The 22,067-nt window shown below is 45.1% G+C and overlaps 2 protein-coding genes across 2 annotated transcripts in view; one reads left to right on the forward strand and one right to left on the reverse strand.

The window, feature by feature from the left end:
- The first annotated feature begins 4,163 nt into the window (after positions 1-4,163).
- IDE (insulin degrading enzyme) overlaps positions 4,164-22,067 on the forward strand; it is a 183,250-nt gene continuing 165,346 nt past the window's right edge. Inside the window, exon 1 of the mRNA XM_073353900.1 lies at positions 4,164-4,168. The gene's annotated coding sequence lies outside the window, so the exon portion shown is untranslated. The remainder of the gene's footprint in view (positions 4,169-22,067) is intronic.
- On the reverse strand, positions 7,146-13,419 carry HHEX (hematopoietically expressed homeobox). Its single transcript, XM_073353886.1, has 4 exons — positions 12,910-13,419; positions 10,700-10,878; positions 10,228-10,278; positions 7,146-8,413 (listed from the first exon to the last, which is right to left on the reverse strand). The coding sequence occupies exons 1-4, from the start codon at positions 13,298-13,300 to the stop codon at positions 8,180-8,182; spliced, it is 855 nt and encodes a 284-aa protein (XP_073209987.1). The 5' UTR covers positions 13,301-13,419; the 3' UTR covers positions 7,146-8,179.

Consider the following 22,067-nt stretch of genomic DNA (forward strand, 5'->3'; position numbering starts at 1 on the left):
TCTACAGCCCTGTCTAGACTAGGGGGAAAGGTCCTTTTTCCAAAGGTGTTCAATAAGAGAAGGAGGAACCATGAAGGTCTCCTCAGCCATCTCTGGACTAAGAAGGGATGTAATGAATGTTTAAGAGAGACCTTAATTATGTGCATTTAGGGGGGAAATCTGCCCAGACAGCTGCAGGACAAAGGCATTTCTAATATAAAACATAACTTACTACATCAGCTGAAAAATAAAGATGCCCCACTTGCCATTATTTATACAGCTGGTGTTTATTCATTAAGGATTTGACTCTACACCAGTTTTTAAATCGGGAGTAACTCCATCCAAATTAGTGGATTACACCAGAGTAAAACTGGTGTGAGTAATACCAGAATCACTAGCTAATGTACATCCAGGAAACACATACCAGGGGGAATTCCTGACATCCTGCCCAAAGCTTGAAGACATCCATAGACTTCCAAAAAGCTGCTGCTATTGCCAGACACGAACTCTTCCTTAGATACTGTAGTAATTCAAAACCAGGTTCTGCATACCTGGACTAAAAAGAGGCTTAGGTGAAGTGGTACCTCGTTACTCCTGGTGAGGATGGGAGAACCGGACCTATGAGCTGTACTTTGCTTCCTTGTTCAGTTTTGTTATAAAACTGCTATTAGAAGTGATTAATTGTTCCTACGTTTGCTGTCTTGCCAACTCATAAAATCAATGCATACAGGCACAGAACAAACCGGTTGGTTGTTAGGGAATGTGCACGTTCCAAAAACAGAGTAAAACTGTGGTTCAAGAAAATAAAACCGAGTGTCCAGAATAACAGGCCTGGGGAGCAAGTAAAGCTGCCGGCCAGGAGGACCCCGTTAGAGTTCTGCACTCCCAGAGCTGTAGAGTGTTTTCCCTTCCATAGGTTAAGAGGGGGTGCGCGGTGTCTGAACAGAATCTGGTGTCCTTATGCTGAAAGCTGGACAGATTTGTCACTCCTTTGAAAGTGCATGATCGTATTTTCACCACGAGGGACGCCTGTTGCTGAGAGATCATGCAGTCTCCATAATACCACCTTCTCGCCAAGTGAAATAATGAAAAATCCCCAAAACTTCCTTATCAGGTACGGTAGTTGGGTTGGACTGGCTGGGAATACTCTACAGCGTTTGCAATCTTTAAAAATGAGTGTTGTTTAAGGAGTCAAAGTACACTATCCAGCAAGATCAATACTCTATTAGGCTAGAAAGTGTTCTGAATATCAAAGGACAACGAACCTAATGACTAAAAATATAAGTACCTGACCGAGAGGATTAATCACACACTGTCATGGTGAAATTGGTGCAATTCTTCCAATCATTAACGTTTTGCTTACAAAAATGTGCTTTTGTTTGTTTTCCTGCTAAATGATAACCGTTTTCAAGTTGAATCTCCTGATAAAAGAGTCGAAAACAAGACGAGAGTTGTGTTGTAAAGGTCATACGTGCTGATTCAACATGAAATAGCCAACATGCAAACAAATAAAAAAAAATAGTGTGGACAGTAAGGGACTCAGACAGTCACAAAAGATGTAAGGCGTTTTTACCCAAAGAGAAATGACTGAATATAGATCAGATTGCTCAAATAACGCAGTATGTTAACAAATGTAATTCCTGTTGCTAATCTGCAGTTTAGAAGGTTATGTTAGACAAATCTGCCGTGAAGTGTCTGGATATAAGCTTAGGAAACTGTCTTTTAAATGTAGGGAGGCAGGTGGGTGAAGAAATATCTTTTATTGGACCAACTTCTGTTGCTCTGAAAGCGACACGCTTTCGAGCTACACAGCTCTGCGTGTGGAAACTGTTGCCCTCGTGAGAAGCATTTTAACTCATTTTAATTGCCCTTGACATTTTAGCAGAATGTTCTTGTCTCCTGGCATTTGTAAACCATCTATTTGTAACGTTATTTTAACTCCCACCCTTCCAAAATATTGAATGGCACACGGGGGGTCTAAGCAGGGCATATTTAGATCTAAGGTCGGGTAATACCTATATTGCCCCTTGCTCAGAAATGTCTGACCTATCCGTACATGACTGACCACCTTCGGGTCATAACTAGCAGCTCTGCTTTGGCTCAATAGCTTGTGTGAAACAGCAGGTCTGTGTGGCATCCGATTTCACGATTATCGTTTAGAAAATGTCTTTAACGCAATGTATCTCCTCACCTGCCTCAGGGCTGATATTCACCGCGTCCGGTTTTCTGTTATAAAAACGTACCTGTCTGTTGAGAACAATGAGACACAGCCTTGTGCAAACCACTGTTACAGCCCGGGGACCCCCGGCCGTATGCATTCGCACACACGGGCGGGCTGCGTGACACCATCTAGCAGTGTCAATCTGCGCCGGGTTTTCCAGCACCAAGCCCGCTCCAGGTTGGTGTAACTCACTCAGGGCTTGCTGCTTTTTCGAGAGACAGGTCGTTTGAAAAGCCCACACCCCTGCAGCCTTTACTGGCATCGAGATTCTGTCTTTATGGGCTGCAAGATCGGGCCCCTTGGACACCGCGGCAAAACACACTAACGCAATTAATGTGCTTAATACATGAAGCCAGACTCCGTGCTTCGCTGTGATGTGTTCTCGACTGAGACAAGCCATCCAAAATAAGTCTTGCCCAGAGTCCTTATGTCCGAATAGCCTGGCCACTGCTTCAGCTGTAGCATTACAAATGGATCGGCCTCTCGTTTGTTTCCATGTCTCTAGTCAAAACGGGGGCTGTATTTACATCTGATGCAGAGGCAAGAAGGGGAACGTGAAGGCGCTATTTCCCCCTGCTTGGATGAATTCCGACTATATAACGGAAACCTGTATATTTTGTATTCGCTCGCTGCTAGAAGGATAAAGTGGAGCTTCTGCTTACAGTGCACTCTGAATATGTCTCCGAGACACGCGTTAGATGGCTAAAGGCAGAGTCAGGGACAGTTGTCACTAAAAGGCGATCACATATGCCACCGGAGGATTTCACATCTCAGTACCCTGTTTTCTTTGCTGCATTAAACTATCGGAAAAGTGCTTAACTTTTCCGTTGCAATGTGTATTCCGGGATTTTAATATTCACCTCCACTTGGCAGCACTGCAGCTACGTTGTATTTTGTCTTTTTATGTTCTTAAAAACCAGCAGAAACCAAGTGCAAATATAGGTGCATTTAGCTCATTGCTGGAAGGAAGGAAGGAAGGAAGGAAGGAAGGAAGGAAGGAAGGAAGGAAGGAGAAAACTATCTATCTTTTTGGATAAATAGAAAAATATTTATGTTTTAAAATTAATTCCCTGCTGTAGTTTCCGAGGATGTAGAAATAGCTGCTATAGGCACTTGCATATTTCTTTAACGATTGACACTAAAACCTCCTTATTCAGATTCCATTGGATGAACAACTTTAAAAAATCAGAAACAAGGGCAAGTAAATTTAAGCAGACAAATGAATCCGTTTTGCTGAAAGGATTAATCTGTTTAGACGTCATGTACAGATCGGTGTCTGATAAATCTGCTGCACGGGTTTATGCTCTCTCCAGTAAAACGACAACCTATCTCTGGAACAGTCTTTGCCTCGCATCAAGAGCCTCTATGCCAGAGAGCTCCTAACTGAGCAGGAAGGAGTGTGGCGCTAATAGGGTGGCTTATTGTAGAGAGAAAATGTGGGCTCCGCGCTAATCGCCCAAAGGCTGGAGCGTGCTCAAAATCTTGATGCGTTTGGGATAAGCCGCTGCATCGGCTGCTCTCCGTTCTGGCTTGTGTTTTGTAGCCTTTAGCAGCCTTGCTCCCTCGCTGCCAAGCTCCTGGGGTAAGTAGCTGATTTCTGGGTGTTAACGGATTTGGTTTCTGTACGGAGGAAATACACTGGATTCGGCTGTGCAATCTGGATACAGATCTCAACCACCAAAGGATCTTGTAGAAATGTAATCCCCCACGCGTGTCACATCACAGCTTAGCCGTGCGTGAAGGCTTACGGGAGGTATTACACAGACGAAATAAATGGAAACCTCTGTTTGTCTCCAGAGCCAACCACTATTGCCTTAGCAAAGCTCTGTTACTACACTTAGCGCTGTTTGGTGATGTATGCTGTGCACACGCACCGGGAATAAAAAGGGCGAAAGGTGTGTAATGTGCCTGTTTTAGACTCTTGGTATAATCAGGTTACAACGATGACATTCATTCAGGGGGGGCTTTCGAAAGGTGGCATAAATTACGCAGCATACGCTGGCATTCAGTAGGTGAGGAAAACAGGAGCACCCTACAAGCAGAGGCGAATGTAGCAAACCACTGAATTTCACCCAGATACGTCCATCGATTTCCACCCACTAACACCAGGCCTGAAGTTTGCCCACTAAAATTCTGCTCTCAGTTATGTGCAGCCCTAATGAATTCAGTGGGGACGGTGTGAAGGTTTTCTGGTGCAGAGCAGAATTTGGCCCACTGAGGACACCAAAAGAACGTAGTAACGGCTGTAAAGGAACTGTGCATTTCAATCGTAAAATAAATCAAAGTGCCGCGTTCAAGACCTACCTCTTGGATGAATTCCCCTGAACCCTAGCAAAGCAGAGCAGGCGCTTATAATAATCTAATCTGTCCCATTCTTTCTGTTTTACAATAATAGATTCTCTGGTTGTCCCGGTGCTACATGCAGCTGTACTGGAATCAAGCCGCTGTCTGTTGTCCGTTACCCTGGTGTAAATCAATATGGAGTTACACCGGATTTACACCAGCATAAGTGGCATCCCACACAGCAGCTGTTACTGAAGAGAGAAATATTTGGACACCTTTGCTTAGAAGCTACGGTGATGGTCAAGAGAGAAAAACCTAATATAAGGTAGGACTGCCTTGTCTTTATGTCTAGAGGCACAGTCTGCCCACGGTGAAGACTAACAGCATCTGGAATTAGCTCCTGGGCATTCTAGTCCCTCAGTACTTTACTTGGGGAAAGTCCCATTGACTTCTGTGGGCTTCTCGCCCGAGTAAGGCTAGAGCGATCCAGCCGCTGGAGTCTGCAGGGGACACACAGAGAGAAGTCCTTTCTCCCAGCCGCAGCCCCTGCCCTATCACTGCCTTGTGCTAACGGAAGAAAAGGACAAATCTGCAGCCTGCAACAACCCTGTATTCTCTTAATCCAAATTACTTCTGAGAAAGGCTTTTGTTTTCAGAGGTAATTTCCTTTCTGGTGTTGCACAGCTGTAAAGAAAACAATCCCTCCCACGTACACTCTCGCACGCATGCACCCCGCACGGAAAATGTCTGATTCCAACCCTCGCCCCTAATTGTACTGTGGGGCTGCCAAGGTAAAAGAATGTTTACTAGGCAGCCTCCACGTAATTGCAGAAGGGAGGAAAACTGCCCAGGACATGTCCCAACACACATATAAACAGGGCTGAAGTGTTAACCGAAGGTAACTGGGAGTTCCCAGGAGCGGAGATGTATATAGCAGGCTCTCTGAAAACAGGCGAGATGCCGCACCGGAGCGTGTTTATATTCACTGCAAAGTATTGCACCCGCATACCCGCGCACCCAGAACGGCCCACTGAAGTAAATAAAGCAGGAACGGGCCCCTTTCTGATGAGACTTTAGGGAACTAAGAAACCCAGGGCAGCCAGAAGGCACAGCCAGAGCTTCATCCTGTTCCCATCTTTCTCAGGCCACACGGCACTTTCCACTTTCTTATACCGGAGAAGGAGGTCTCTCCAATAGTGGCCCTTTCGGCAATTTCCCTTCTCACCACAAGAAGGTAACTAGTGCAAAGGGCCAGATTCTGCCGTCTGTAGTCCGACAACTGGGAGACTCCCTGGAGCACACAGTTGTTTGCATAGTAAGAGTCTTAACTGAGCCCGAAAAGGCCTTCGCAGCTGCCATTTCTTCCTCAGCTCTCTGCCTTTGCCTCTGGCAGTAGCCCTGTGTCTCTGCCGACGCATTCTGAATCCTGTCTGGAGAAACCACCTTCAGGCTGTGGTCCCTGCAACATTTCACCCCCCGACACCTCCCACCACAAACCCATGAACCCCTGCAGTGACCCGCATTCGCAGCCAATTTGGCTGTGTCCGCCAGCCACCCACGCCTGCTAACTAGGGCTCCGTGGGCTTGAGGAGCCAGCAAGATGCTCAGTCGTTAGTAACCCTTCTTCACAGACCTGTTTGAGGAGCTGTGTCTCAGGGCCCCGTTTCCACGAGTCCTTTTGGCTCCTCCTGCTCAGGGTTGCTAAGGAGAAACCCCCCAGGCCTGACTCAGGGGCTTACCGCAGACTTTGGTCTGGAGGGCAGGGGTAGAGATCGATCCTACTCCAGATCCTCGGAATAGAATGGAGATAATAATAGGAGCAATAACACATCCCTTAATATAGAGGAGGCACAAAGCTGCAGAGTCTGGTATAAGAGAGACAACGGCTGGGGAATGCGCGGCGCTCTCAAATGTGGCAGGCATTATCATATTATATTGACGTTTACCATTATTGTCCTTGAGCCCAACCCTCTCCCATCCCCGTTTCCTCCCAGCAGTTTACTCTCTTCGCTCTCCTTTATTCCCTGGGGCTCCTGTTCCCAGAAGACTCGCCTGATTTCGGAGAATGGCGGCTAAGATAAATAACCATTATTGACTCAGGTAGGTCAATGGCAGCCAGAGCTGGGCAGCGCCAGGGAAATCAATATCCCCCTCCCCAGGGAGCCACAAAGGTTTTCATTTTTAATCCACCCCACGTTCACTTTGATTTAAGTTTCCCTTTTTCTTCCTCTCTCCAAATACTTGGATCACTTAAGAGCTCCCTGTAAACCTTTACAACAGACTGACACACTTGAAACCCCCCCCCCCTTCTCTCGGTGGTTAATGTTCCACCTCGCTCTGTATTCCGGTGGGCAGGGGGCATGGTATTTTTTACTGTCTGTATAAAACACAAGGGCGGAGCTGCAGGCTGTAATAGAAAAGTAATCCCAAATTCAACGGAGAAGTTCTGAGCATGGAGCTGCTCAGAATCCTCTAAAGCCAGGAAGTCAATTTCCCGACCCATCCCACCAATAAACTCGGAAGGAAACTTGCTTTCCCCCCAACCCCCTCAGTTGTATGAGAGGCTGGAAATGGAGTTGGTTAAAGGCTTTTTGGAAAAGTAACATAAATTCTATTGCAAACATGCCTGTTTCAAAGAAGTGACTGTCCAATATCTGGGGTGGTCCAGAGTTCAGTTTTATTTCACAGACAAGTTCTTAAACAAAAATTTAAATACCAGTTTGTGGCTTTTTTAAAACAATAAACAAATATGTACAAAATATGAACAATGTGAGGTATAAAACCGCAAGACTTGTAAAGCAAAGGAATATATACAGAGATAGATATGTATACAGTAGGCATTAACTTCCCACTGCTAATGTATGCCTACCTTACTATCCAGCAGCTGACGTCAGTTTTTCTCCAGCAGTGGGGCCCTATCATTTGTCACATTTTCTTGTGAAACAGAGGAAGTAAACTATAAATCAGGCAAAACCAGCTTGATAGATTTTAATCAAAAATATTTCTCCTACAAATAGAATCAGCCAGATTTCAAGGCAACATCTCCAGGGATCCCAGATTCAAAAGGGCACTGTATATATGTATTGTGTGTAATATAAAAGTAAAAATCAGCTTTTACAAACGACCTGTAGCATAAATAGAATAATGTCTTGAAGAAAAGCACCATATGTGTCATGAGAGGGAAGGTATAAGGCACTTGATGAGAATTATCAAATCCCTCTCCATTTCATTAAATATATTCCTCTGATAGGAAAGGAGACTTTTAAAAGACCATCTATTCTTTTAAGCTACATTTTGTGTATACATACAAAGGTCCTTAGCCCTGCAGTTCACACTCACTTCCCAGTTAAAGTTGAAATAAATGGGAGTTCTGCCTGACTGCATAAAGAGAGCTGGATCAGACCCAAGTCAGTAAAGACAGGACATAGTATTATTATATTTCAGTTAGAACATTAATCAATGTACAAGTATATCTTACAAATTAAATACAAAACATGAATCTGTTCCTTTATCCAAAATAAAGATCTGCCCATGAATCAACTATCTGCACAAAATAGTTTGGTTTTAGATTTACAAAACTAAGTGGTTGTCTCTGAGAAATGGTGAAAGTTTTTCTTTTGTAGCAAAACATTCTTTACAAGCCAGCTCCTATTAAAGTGCAAGCTGAATTAGGGTCCATTCTTAAAAGTGGAGCCACTAGTGGGTAGAATTATAATAGCCTTTATCACCTTCAATGTCCACTTCTTGATCTGAATCATCTGAGATTTCTGACTCAAGGTCCTCCTGAGAGACTGGTGAAGGGGTGTACTGAGACCCATCAAGAGAGACTTCTTTATTCTTCTGCTCAGGGGTCAGACAGCTCTCTTGCCTTTTATCACAGTGGCTGTCCACACTTTCAGTTTCTTCTTTTTTGCTGCCTTGAGGGTTCTCCTAAAATTAATCAGTAAACAACCAGCTTGACACCGAAATATAGCCAACACAATCAGAACACCCGTGAGTCAAGACAATGTTGTGAGGCAAAGTGAATTGTTTGAGGGGGTTCCTTCTAAGCCTACAATTCTGAGGCATTTTCAGGCGGTCTGGGCTGTTTCGATTCAATGCGCTGGTCTGCTTGTTAAATGCTTATGGAAATGCATGTGTTCGGCTGTGAGCACTTCTTCCTTATAAAAGTGTCCCACTGAGCAGATGGGATTAAAGGATCATAAAAGAAAGAGGAACTGTGCTGGTACCAAAATGAGATGGGACAGCACAGCTAAGAGGCATCACAAACATAAGGGATCCATATGGCCTTGTTCCTGCTCCCACTGAAGTCACTGGCAGTTTTGTCATGGGCTCAGTAACACCAGGCTCCCAGGCAATATCATCATCATCATCATCATCATCTCAAATAGCTCCCAGCGAGAACCTTGATCCAAGAGCATTTTGAAAGTGATTTTGTTCTCAGAAAATGTTTCTTAAAATTGGCCAGCTGCTTCTTTCTGGACCAGATTATCCTTTCATTGAAACCAATGGCAAAACTGCCTTTGGCTTCAATGGGAGGTGGAACCAAGGCCCTTCATGTCATAGGAAAGAAATGAGAAAATTACCAACCATAATAATCCTAAACCTAAAACCAGACATTAAAAACGCTAATTTCAAAATGATTCAGGAGGCATGAAGCTTTCTAGAGCAAAGAGAAAGAATAGGTGGAAATGGACCTCGGATAGGGATCTGACTGACTAAAAAGGAGGCAGTGACTTAAAATGTCCCAGGTAACCAGATGTCTCCGGATATTTTAGAGCAGGAGTCAGCCCATTTTATGTTTCTCAGGGAAAATGACTTCCTTGAAAGTAATTATTTCTATAGCAATAAGTACAGCTCTACATAACCCTAGAGTGATTAATAAAAGTAGATTGAGGAACCGGTGAAACCCCAAAATATTCATATAGTAAACATAGCCAACAACTTCACACTGCAGTTAATCTTTGTTTTTCATTAACATATTAACCCCCCCACCCCAATTACTAGTGAAAAATAGTACGATTTAAAACAAATCCTCACTCTGTGTTTATTGGAGGATTAAACTGAACACGGATGTTGTAATTTTTCATCTTTTTCTTTTCTACATAATTTTTAAAGCCCTTTATCAGATACCTCGATGGAAGCTTAACCCTATAAAAAACTGCAGGATCAGATATATAATGATTTACTGATATGACTACACTTTATTTGATGGGAGGGAAAGTATTATAATTTCCAGTCTAATAGGCTGTAAGTGACCGACCTAAACTAAATGAACTCAAAAGCTAATTATTTTTTCCTAGGGCTCAAAACAATAAACAGGCTTTTGTATATTTATTTTCCAGCCTTTATATAATAAATCTGCCTGTACTTGCTATAAATGTGTAATTAAAAGGACTAGTAAATATTCTCCCAAAGACAACTGCCTAAGCAATTTACTTATCTTCTCTGCGTTAATTAGATAAACAACATATGGGTTTACAAAACAATTAGTGTGGAGTTTTAATAGCAGTGTGTGAAAACCCAGGCATAATTGATATAGGAACTACATTAGAGCTTTTAACATTAGTGCTGGCTGAACGAGCCATCCTGGATTCCAGCATGACTATTTGCCTTTTTAATCAAGGTGAAGAGGTTAAACAGCCTTTCAAATGACTTTTGCATACAAGCTGGAATAGGCGATCACGTTCTAAGATAAGATTATTAAAATACTTATTTCTATAGAAACAGAAACATCCCAGTACCTGCTTTAGGCGCCTCCATTTAGCTCTGCGATTCTGAAACCAAGTTTTGACCTAAAAACAACAGAAAAAGGCACAACGTTGTCCCACATTCGGTATATCCCAGGCTCAGCTTAAAACAAAGTCCATTTGCTCGGGTGAGGGCGAAAAAAGAGGAAAAAGAAAAACCAAGCAGCAAAAAGCGGGCTGCTCAGCGACCCCAGCCTAAATGCAGAAAACGTCTGAGTCACTCCTGATTTCAACCCATGCCACTGCGAGCCGAATTTAGCCCCAGGAGAAGTAACTCAAACCTGCGGAACACGCAGGGATTTACACGGCCCTGTCTGGTTGAAAGAGCGGTAAAGAGGAGCGCTCACTGAGGAGTTAGGGCCTTGGCTCCCAAAGGCGCAGGGCCCCCCATGTGTATCCTGTGGGGCCTACGGGAGGCAGCCCCGTACTGTGCTCCCACGTGCGGGGGGGATTTGCTTGGCCTCACCTGCCTCTCGCTGAGCTGGAGCATCTTGGCCAGTCGTTTTCTTTCCGGCGGCGAGAGATACTTTTGGGTCTCAAACTTCTTCTCCAGCTCGATGGTCTGGTCATTGGAGAAGCGAACTTGCCCCCCTTTCCTCTTGTGCAGCGGCCGCTGGATGAAGGGACTCCAGAGCAAGGGCTTCCCTTCAAAAGAGACACAATCCCTGCACGTTAGTGGCAGACAGTAGCTGGGGCTTGTCTCTCCCGCGGCTTGGGGCTGGGCTCCAGTCCCGGGGCTTATGCCCGCCCTGCAGAGAAACATGGCCCTCGGAGGGTCCCAGGGTAGCAGAGGGGGAGGCGTTCGCTGTGGGTGCCGCATACACACTGCTGCGTCTGTTTCTGATACCCCGGGGCCCTTTTCTGTAATAGAAACACTCGCTTCCCAAATGGGAAGCCGGTGCGTTTCCCCACTGGTCAGAGCTTACTGCACAGCAGACCGGCTTTGCCCGCTGTGTACCCCCCTCGCCAGGAGGGCTACAAGTGCTGGGCGCAGTGTGGCTCTGAGGCGCTTCGCTTTCAGTGCACGCGGACTCTTCAGCCTTAGTTTGATCTTTCGCCTCTGATTTTTACATCAGTCGAGCAGAGGAGACCAGTTAAAGCCACCCAAAGGGCCATGGCAACATTTCCGTCAATGTGTTTCCTGTTGGTCTATCTCGCAAAGAAAAGAGAGAGAGAAAAAACTTTGCTTCCTTCTGCTCTTTCACTGTAATAACCCAAAGAAACTACCTTGCCTTCTCTGTGCAAATGTTTGCCCGCATGCTGAGTGTCCTCACTATCTCGAGTCTGTCAATGGTTTGTGCTAGAAAGTACTGTCATTATCTGTCTACTTCACCTTCCACACGGGTTAGCAGCATTTCTGTGGAGATACCTAACGTGGACTCTATCATTTTATCTGTATTTTGTATATCCTTATTAATCACACAAACGATGCTGTAGCTAAACACCAAACGCTAGTTGTTGGAGACCCCCCAAGGGGCATAGGCAATTGGGGGTTAATTACTTTACATTAGCAATCGAAATGTAGCTCTTGGGTCTGATGGCAATGTATATGGAAGGAGGTGCAGCAATCCACACTTAATTACATCAACCCAAATAAAACAAGTTGCAGTGCCCCCTGGTCCCAGTAACTCTCCAGTTAGAGCCTTTGAGTCACTGTTTGCCTTTCTGTCTGTACCCTTTGAAATGCAGCATTGTTTTTCGAGATTTTGCTTGCGTCAGGCTTTAGTAATTCTGGTGCAAAACAGACTCAAAAAATAGGAAGCAACTGGTTATTTTAGCTGTCATAAAGTCACATCCCACACAGAGGAAATGAACAATATCAGAAAAACGGATCCCGGCTATCAGAAGTCGAGTGTTTCCTGAATTTGTCTGTATTGAGGATGTCGATAAAATAATCAGCAGTGTGCACGACTCCCGGGGAAGAGCCTGCTTCAGGCAGCCAGGAAAACACTTAACAGCTTCTGAAACCAGATTTACTCCTATCGAGAGCTCAAGATTTCCTGTATGAACGGAAAGGGTCAGCCTCTTTCACTGCACAAATTTGGTGAGTCAGGTCCAGTTTTGCAATCAGTAAGAATAAGTGCTGCAGCTATCAATACGCCGGCTGAGGCTGGGCTCAGCCCCCAAGGGATTGAAGATCTCAGCCTTGCTGAGCGGAGTAGAGAAGGGACCGTCCTGGGGGTTGCAATAGAAGAGTGACCGGAGGCCTGATTCTGATCTGACTTATTGAGGGGATGCACGGGTGCGCCTGAGTTACTCGGGTCCCAGTGAGATCAGAATCAGCAGCCAAACGTTTTAAGTCATGTGCAGGCAAAGTCTCAGATCTGAAATACGATTTTTCACTACAATTAAAACTCTCCACTAAAACCACACACGACATTACTAAGGACACTCAGAGTCACTTGGTTGAAGGAAAACAAATCTGAGTCACCAGCGGGCGGGCGCTGCGGTCTGGCTCCAAACGCGAGAGCTCAGCGCTTCTCAGTTTACTGTAAATCAGACTGAGGCCAGGGAGAGTTTCAATGACTTTCAATTGCAGCCCCCAGCAACAGAAATGCAGAAGCGCCGACGGCCCTGCTGGGACCCAACCGCGCGGGGACCCAGTGCAGGGCGCAGCGAGGGGACAGGAGGGGAGAGAAGCCCGAGGAGGAGGGAGAGAGCAGAGGCGCTGCTTACCCAGGGGGTCATGCCTGATCAGAGCGTGGGTGTAGTCGTTCACGGTCCGGGGGAAAGGATACAGGGGGCCGGCGTAGGTGCTGCCGCCGTAGGTAGCAGCCAGGGCAGGATGGTGGGAGAAGGCCGGGTGGATCGGGGTCGGCTCGTAGATGGGGGTCCTGTAGGTGGACACCAGGCTGGTGAAGGAGGAGTTGGGAGACGGCAGAGTCGGCGGCGCCGGCGAGGGCAGGGGGTGCGGCGCGGGGGGCGCGCCGGCCCCTCTGCCCAGGATGTCCTCGATGTAGAAGGGCGTGGGGTGCACGGGCTGCAGCAGCGGGGTGGGCGCGTAGAGCGGCACGCTCACCCCCATGGCCGCGGCGGCCGGGGACGAGGCCGGGTGCTGGTACTGCATGGCTCCGCCGCGCTCGGCGCTCCCCTCCCTTCCCCCTCAGGCCGCGCTGCCTGGCCGGGCACAGAGACACGCGCCCCCCAGCACCCCGCCCGACAGCAGCCCCAGCCTCGGGGTTGATGCCTGCACCGCAGCAGCGAATTTCTCCGGGCTCAGATTACCCTTCAATAGGTTTCTATTGGCGCTGGGCGGGGCCGCCCGGTCTCTGTCCCCTTCCTGCCAGTGCTGTGTCTAGCCAATGAGCCTGTCCAGGCAGGGGAAAGCCAGCCCCCCCCATCGGCAAACACTCCCCCTGAGCAAACTCCCCACGGCGCCAATCAACAAGCGCTGGAGCCCAATGTTCGCTGGAGCAAGTGGGAGCAGAAAGCGGAGCGGAATCCCTCCCAAAGTATAACCGGGTTTAAAAAAAGAATTAGCTGAGATCAGGGAGGGTAGGTCCTTCAGTGGCTATTAGCCAAGATGGGCTGGGAGGCAACCCCGGGCTCTGGGTGTCCCTAAACGTCTGGCTGCCAGAAGCTGGGACTGGGGCACCGGGCCGGATCACTCAATAATTGCCCTGTTCTGTCCGTTCCCTTGGAAGCATCTGCCATGGGCACTGTGGGCAGGATGCTGAGCTAAATGGGTCATTGGTCTGACCCAGGATTGCTGCTCTGGCCCTCCCCCATGGTACTATCGGGGGGCATTTATTGCCTCGCTGCACACAAGTTCCCCGGGTCCTAGTGACCGACAGGCTCCCGCTCCTTTCTTTGGATGTGGATGGCGTTTTTGTCTCTGACTGATGCAGTGACCATCCTGGCTGTGCAGGAGCAGCTGCGAGCTATACCAGGACAGGACATAGCCCTGGCCGAGCACAGCTCCAGCCACAGTTGCGGGGGGGAGGGGGGTCGGCTACTAGCTCTGCAGCCCGCTCGGGGTGATCAAAGGTAGGGTTTCCGCTGGGCAACCATCCCTGGTAGCAGAGCTGTACGGCAGGAGCCACCCCAACCCCTCCCTGTCGGATTTTCCAGGAGCCACGCCACTCCTGCCACTGTTGTGTCCTTCGCCCTGAAGGGGTCCGGACTCGCCACCTCCGTGTAGGTGTCACTGGCTGCTTGGCTAGGACAGGTGATTGGGGCCGCCTGTAGCAGGAGGTGAGCGCCGGAGGTGAGCACCCAGTCCTGACACGCCCTCGTGGCTTGCTGTAGGGCCGAGCCGCGCTGCGCCGGTCTGGCTCTCCCGGGAGTAGTGAGAACACAGCTCCAGCGTGGCTTGTTTGACACGTATTGATTGAATCGCCAACCCGCGAGCCCACAGTGTATCCGAAGGAGCTGCTGATGTATTTAAAGAGCGGCTACGGAGACTCCTTAATCTTCCATATCTCCAGCTGCTCAGTTTATCAGGACAGCTCCCCGGGCCCTAACTGAGCTGTTGACAGGCCCTGGGCACCCCCAGGACCGGGCTGGGTCCCGGACAGGGAATTAGGTATGCAGGCATTATTTCCTGCTGCACTTCTCGTCACCTCGTCAGACATGGAATCCTCAGGCACCAAGCTTCCAGCTAGCGGCGACCCGACAGTAAACAAAGGGGATGGCTGGTGTCCTGCAGCTGGACTGAGCCGCCGAAGGCCAGGCGCCAGACGCACCGGATCAGAAGGGGATTTCAGGCGCTGGGATCCAACTTCCTCCACACTATCAGCAGAGAACAAGCACAGCTGCCTGCCTAGCAGTACCGCAGCCTCCTTTTCCTCTTTAATAGCGCCACCTGGATCCCATCGATTTCATATTTAAAACTGTGTGTATAGTTTGCTGATCGGTCCCCAGTTTTGTGTATTCAGGACGTGGAGGAAAGCAAATGCTCGAGCCCAGGGACTACGCTCGCCTTCCTTGCTGAAGCAGGCCCGCTACTCCCTCTCTAGTTAGTAATTACGTGCTAGAAGGAATACTCCTCCAAGCCCGCTTCCCCTACAGAAAACTGTTCACAAAATGTTCTCCAATGAAATGCCTTTCTTTGAAAGTGAACTTATTCCTGACGAGACAGTGAGGAGTTTTTTTCCTATTTGAATAACACTTGGAAAATAGACTGATTAATGCATGTCTGTCTGGGAGAATTTTCGATTGATCGATTTTCCTGGCTCTACACACACACACAATTCGCAAATGGTGACACCGAACACAGATGACTAAAATGGTTAAGGAATAACAGGTGCTGTTAAAGAAAAAATGGTCTCTGGTTGAAACCCACAAAGATCTTAATAACTAAGGCTCAGAACAGGAGGAAGGGGTGTTGGTGAAATGGAAATATATTTTTTAATCATACAGGGTTTTTACATTGTTAGCAAATGCCAAAACTCACCTTTAACGTGTATGCCTGTGTCTTGTAAATTTCAGGTACCCGTAAAATAAACTGACAATTTTGATTATTTTTTCTCTGTATTACGTCTCCCAGGCATTGCTTTTTCCATGGGATTTAGCTAATATTTTCATGTGGAAGTGTTGGATTTGCAGCTTGATTTCTTTAATAAATGTACAATAAACTGATGACCTTTAGAATAATGATGTGCACGATATGAAGCAACAGTATATTGGGCCCCACAATATTTTACAAGCTGTCGATTCAAAACCCTGAGAACAAGTTTAAGCCGAGAAACCTCTATGTTTTGCTGTATTATTGGAAAACAAATAGAGGAAGAGATTACTCTTTTCTGACTTTTATACAAGCAATAGGCCTTGTTAAAAGGAAGTTTTAATGACACAGTTATTACATTCCACTACCACTGCATAATCCCTAACAAGAAAAATGAAGCAGTTAATGTTGCACTTCTACAACACCGCCCCTTTCAAATCCAATTGTTAGACCTTTGCCTTCTCTTTTCTGTCGGTTGAAAACTATTAAATCCACATTCATGAAATGTCACATTTATTGAACTACATAATTTTTTAATATCACTAGTGTAGGTTTTATAGCTGATTTTATTGTTTTTATAGCCATTCGGGGCTCTAAACCCCAGGTTTTTTCAATGTTGTCCTTATAATTTTTTTCACACAGTCAGAACTAATAAAATAGAACAGTTGTGACTTTTTAATGCAAGGGGTCTCGGAGTTTCAATATTTTCACTCTGCTGGATACTAAAACCAATAAAAATACATGAGATTTTAATTTATTTTCTGGATTAAATAAGACTTTTCCCCCTTTTCTTTTTTTCTTTTGGAGCATATATTTTGTTTGTCGTTTCTGTGAAAGAGGTACTTCTTAACCTACAAGTTTCTAATGCAGCATGAGATTTTTAAAAATTAAGGGTATAGAATGTTATTACTAATACTATTGCTATGAACGTACATTCTGGTTCGAATTTACAGACCAAAAAGCATTTAAAATAAGGGAATGTAACGGTATTCTAGACGCTACAAGATCAAGACAAGCAAAATAGCTCTTTGAAGCTTGTAGCATTGTTCTATATTCTTACTGCAATTCACCTTATTTCATCTGAAAGAGCACTGGGGGAAATAATGTTCTATGCGTCAGCCCAAGCAAAGTTAGTTCATAGTTAACCTTTCGTATTAGCTCATAACTGGTTTGACTAGCGAGCTTTGAAATATATACAATATATTTTAAACGCCACCAAGTTTACTTGCTGAGCTAAAGGTTCTTATTTGTCCTTAGTTATGTGTCTCTCACGTGCACCAGTATAAAGTCACCCCAAAGGGCACATGATCGACTGTGAAACTCATTATTTTGTTTAATAATTTTAAGGCCATATCCTCCCACCTAATTTTTCTAAAATTGCCCTTATCTTTGAGGAGTTCTGCATAAAAAAATGGGGATTATGTGCTCCTTACTTTAAGGATATCAGCAATTTAGGTACTGACTGGATGATAGAGCATAAGAGGACCCAGGTCTCATCCAACTCTACAGTCCCTGGGTGAAATCAGCTGTTACTCATAAGAACATAAGAATAGCCATACTGGGTCAGACCAAAGGTCCATCTAGCTCAGCATCCTGTCTTCTGACAGTGGCCAATGCCAGGTGCCCCAGAGGGAATGAACAGAACAGATAATCATCAAGTGATCCATCCCCTCACCCATTCCCAGCTTCTGGCAAACAGAGGCTAGGAACACCATCCCTGCCCATCCTGCCTAATAGCCATTGATGGACCTATCCTCCATGAACTTATCTAGTTCTTTTTTTAATCCTGTTATAGTCTTGGCCTTCACAACATCCTCTGGCAAGGAGTTCCACAGGTTGACTATGTGCTGTGTGAAAAAATACTTCCTTTTGTTTGTTTTAAGCCTGATGCCTATTAATTTCATTTGGGGACCCATAGTTCTTGTGTTATGAGAAGGAGTAAATAACACTTCTTTATTTACTTTCTCCACACCAGTTATGTTTCTATAGACCTCTATCATATCCCCCCTTAGTCATCTCTTTTCCAAGATGAAAAGTCCCAGTCTTATTAATCACTCCTCATATGGAAGCTGTTCCATACCCCTAATTATTTTTGTTGCCCTTTTCTGAACCTTTTCCAATTCCAAAATATATTTTTTTGAGATGGGGCGATGACCTCTGCACACAGTCTTCAAGATATGGGCGTACTATGGATTTATATAGAGGCAATATGATATTTTCTGTCTTTTTGTCAATCCCTTTCTTAATGATTCCCAACATTCTGTTCACTTTTTTGACAGCCACTGCACATTGAATGGATGTTTTCAGGGAACTATCCACAATGACTCCAAGATCGCTTTCTTGAATGGTAACAGCTAATTTAGACCCCATTATTTTATATGTATAGTTGGGATTATGTTTTCCAATGCATTAATCAACATTGAATTTCATCCGCCATTTTGTTGCCTTCACCCAGTTTTGTGAGATTCTTTTGTAGCTTTTCACAGTCTGCTTTGGATTTAATTATCTTGAGTAGTTTTGTATCATCTGCAAATTTTGCCACCTCACTGCCCCTTTTTCCAGATCATTTATGAATATGTTGAATAGAACTGGTCCCAGAACAGACCCCTGGGGGACACCACTATTTAAGTCTCTCCATTCTGAAAACTGACCATTTATTTCTACCCGTTGATTCCTGTCTTTTAGCCAGTTATGAATCCATGAGGGGACCTTCCCTCTTACCCCATGACAGCTTACAAGCCTTTGGTGAGGGACCTTGTCAAAAGCATTCTGAAAATCTAAGTACACTGGATCCACTGGATCCCCCTTGTCCACATGCTTGTTGACCCCCTCAAGAAATTCAAGTAGATTGGTGAGGCATGATTTCCCTTTACAAAAACCATGTTAACTGTTTCCCAACAAATTATCTTTATCTATGTGTCTGACAATTTTGTTCTTTACTATATTTTCAATCAGTTTGCCTGCTACTGAAGTCAGGCTTACCAACCTGTAATTGCCAGGATCACCTCTGGAGCCCTTTTTAAAAACTGGTATCACATTAGCTATCCTCCAGTAATTTGGTACAGAAGCTGATTTAAATGACAGGTTACACACAACAGTTAGTACTGCAATCTCACATTTGAGTTCCTTCAGAACTCTTGGGTGAATACCATCTGATCCTGGTCTATCAATTTGTTCCCAAACCTCCTCTAATGACACCTGCTTCCTCATATTGGCACCATTCAGAAGATAATTGGGGGTGGGCAAGAGGCATAGGCTGCAGAGAAGACAGGTATCCACGCAGTGCTTTGGGGGTGTAGGATACTGAGAGCTGGTTTTCGATGAAAGCTGCAACGCGGAGGTTGCATACCTGGGGTGCGTCTTGAAAAGCAGTTGTGGCTTTTCAGCTGAACTTGGTGTCGAAATGATGTAGATGTACCAGCAGGCAAATGGCACAAAGGAGGAGAAGGCCACTGATGCACCCAGAAGGGGATTGAACAGCTCTGGCGTTCACATGCTGCCCGTTAGAGGATCTCTCCATGTAACTGCTAAGTGTTTGTGGGTGTTAGCCTGGCACAAGGGAGGGCAGTTTATTCGATACACTGTAATAGCCTGTCTTCTACAGACACTCATTCTGGTCGATCTAGCAATGAGCATCATACACCTTAAAAAGAAAAGGAGTACTTGTGGCACCTAACCTTAAAGACACTTTTTCATGTTTTCGACGAAACTTCTGTCTTTATGCGGCTCTTTACTTGCATATTTGTAACGTGCCTCATTCTGGCTTTTAAAACCGAATGCACTTTCTGTGATTTTGGCAATAATCCTGGCCACAGTTTTATGATTACAGTAGCACCCAGAGGTCTCTACCGAGAATGGTCCTCACTGTGCTAGGCGCTGGACAAACCGTTTGTGGGTAGCATTATTTTAAGAGCGAACTAACCTATTTCCCCCAATACCTTACCTGTTAGGAGCCCAAACTAAACACACCGCACCTGCCCTATATTTATCGCGATAGTCTCTGTTGTCATTCTGACGTGTTCGCTCACCCAGCGGGCTCCATCCTGCATTTGTCTGAAACGTTGGCGCTTACTACCATGTGCAGGGAGGGGCAAAGATCCCAGTTGAAGACATGACCCTGCACCTGGGACTGGATAGATAAAATCCGATCTACAAGTAAGGACCTGGGGGTGGGAGGGGCAATATAGGGCAGTGGGGAGTCTTCAGAGAACAAAGAAGATGCATATTTCCCCTGCTCATAGCCCATTTTGCATTAGCCATGGACCCTACCAGTGGCTGGGAGAAGAGGCGAGCACATAAATAGGGAGAGGGCTATATTTTCCGGCTTTACCCAGGAGGAAAGGATCTTTGCCAGAAAGGAAAAAAGGGTCAGAAATTCATTTGTAATAAGATCGCATGACATTTTTCATTCCTCTATCTTTTCTCTCAGGTGAATCCCAGCAGCATGGATTTCTTGGCTAGGATATATTTACTTTTTTAATGGCGACTCTAATGCAGCTTACGCAGCAAGGTGACACAAATTTCACCTTTCAAACTAACAATGTGGAATTGTCAAGTTTCTTCCAAATCCAGATTTGATATCTTTAAAATTCAGCTTTCATGTTTGTGCTGTTTCTCTTATATCTGGGGCACTTATGAGTAAGTTATATAACTTTTACACCAATAGGAGTACTGAAACTCAAGCCGTGGTAGGTTAACATAACCATATAAAAACAGAATATCTAACCATACGTTCTAAATGAAAGCAAGATTGCTCTCTATCGCCACCTAGTGACGATGAGAGGTACACATTGTGACTATGCTTCCAGATCTTCAACAATAACTCCTACACTAGCCTTTGATAAACATCCAATTCATTACTGTAAAGTAGGTGCACAACTGGTTGAAAGACTTAATTCAAAGAGTAGTTATCAATGGTTGGCTGTCAAGCTGGGAGGGCGTATTGAGTAGGTTCCCACAGGGGTCTGTCCTGGGTCCACGACTATTCAATATTTTCATTAATTACACTGATAGTGGGGTGAAGAGCGTGCTTATACAATTTGAAGAGGACACCAAGATGGGAGGGGTTGTAAGCACTTTGGAGAACAGGATTAGAATTAAAAAAATACCTTGACAAATTGGAGAATTATTCTGAAATCAACTAGATGAAATTCAATTAAGACAAGTGCAAAGTATTTCAGGTAGGAAGGAAAAATCAAACCCACAAATACAAAATGGGGAATAACTGACGAGGTGGTAGTACTGCAGAAAGGGATCTGGGGTTTACAGTGGATTACAAATTACATATGAGCCTGTAATGTGATGCAGGTTGTGAAAAAGACCAATACCCTGGGGTGTACTAACAGGTGTGTCCTATCTAAGATATGGCAGGTAATTGTCCCACTCTACTAAGCTCTGGTGAGGCCTCAGCTAGAGTACTGTGTCCAGTTCTGGGCATCACACTTTAAGAAGAACAAATTGGAGAGTCCAGAGGAGAGAACCAAAAATGAGAAAAGGCTTAGAAAACCTGTACTATAAGGAAAGGTTAAAAAAATAAGTATGTTTAGTCTGGAGAAGAAAAGACTGAGAGGGGACCTGATGGCAGTCTTCAAATATGTCAAGGGCTATTACAAAAGGACGGTGATCAATTATTCTTCATGTCCATGGAAGGTAAGACAAGAAGTACTGGGCTTAATCTGCAGCAAGGGAGATTTAGATTTGATATTAGGAAAAGATGCCAAACTATAAGGATACATAGGAAGTTGTGGAAGTGGAATCCCCATCTTTGGAGGTTTTTAAGAACAGATTAGACAAACATCTGTCTGGGATGGTCCAGGTATACATGTCCTGCCTCAGTACAGTGGGGTGGAGTCTGTGACTTCTCAAGGTCTCTTCCAGCCCTACATTTCTATGATACTATTATAAGAGGACCTGAAAGAGAACTGTTCAACAGCATATCAGAGTCACCAGAGGAATGTAACAGTTATAGATTAAATTAAAATATCTTTGTTATAAAATGGTTGAAAACTTAAAGTTGTGTTAATGTTAACATTAAAAATCAGAAAGTTTGTAGTTAAACTTCCAATACAACCTTATCCCTGATCCAGTATTCCCACCACACATACCCTTATTAACTGTGTGATAAATGAGTCATATAAGAAGGGTGCTAACATGTGGGGTAGATATTTTGGAGTGTGGATGAGTTATATCAGGCTCTCCAATTTATTAGTGAATTTGTGGAAGAGGTGTGGGGCATACACATGAAACTCCCACTGATAAATCTATCGAAGGTATTTCTAAGGTGCCAGTCGTGCAAGTATCTATGCCCTCCCATTGGTGTAAATGGGAGTTATAGAAGCAGATCAAAGGCACTATATGACACAACCCAATGACAATATAGTTATGTTTC

Source organism: Lepidochelys kempii, chromosome 7 (genome assembly GCF_965140265.1).
Source record: "Lepidochelys kempii isolate rLepKem1 chromosome 7, rLepKem1.hap2, whole genome shotgun sequence".
Taxonomy (NCBI): domain Eukaryota; kingdom Metazoa; phylum Chordata; order Testudines; family Cheloniidae; genus Lepidochelys; species Lepidochelys kempii.

Coding starts and splice junctions, on each gene's coding strand:
- HHEX (XM_073353886.1), bottom strand. CDS start 13,300: ATGCAGTACCAGCACCCGGCCTCGTCCCCGGCCGCCGCGGCCATGGGG. Junction 10,879..12,909: donor GATCAGGCATGACCCCCTGG/GTAAGCAGCGCC, acceptor TCTCTTTTGAAG/GGAAGCCCTTGCTCTGGAGT. Junction 8,414..10,227: donor AATGGAGGCGCCTAAAGCAG/GTACTGGGATGT, acceptor GATTAATTTTAG/GAGAACCCTCAAGGCAGCAA.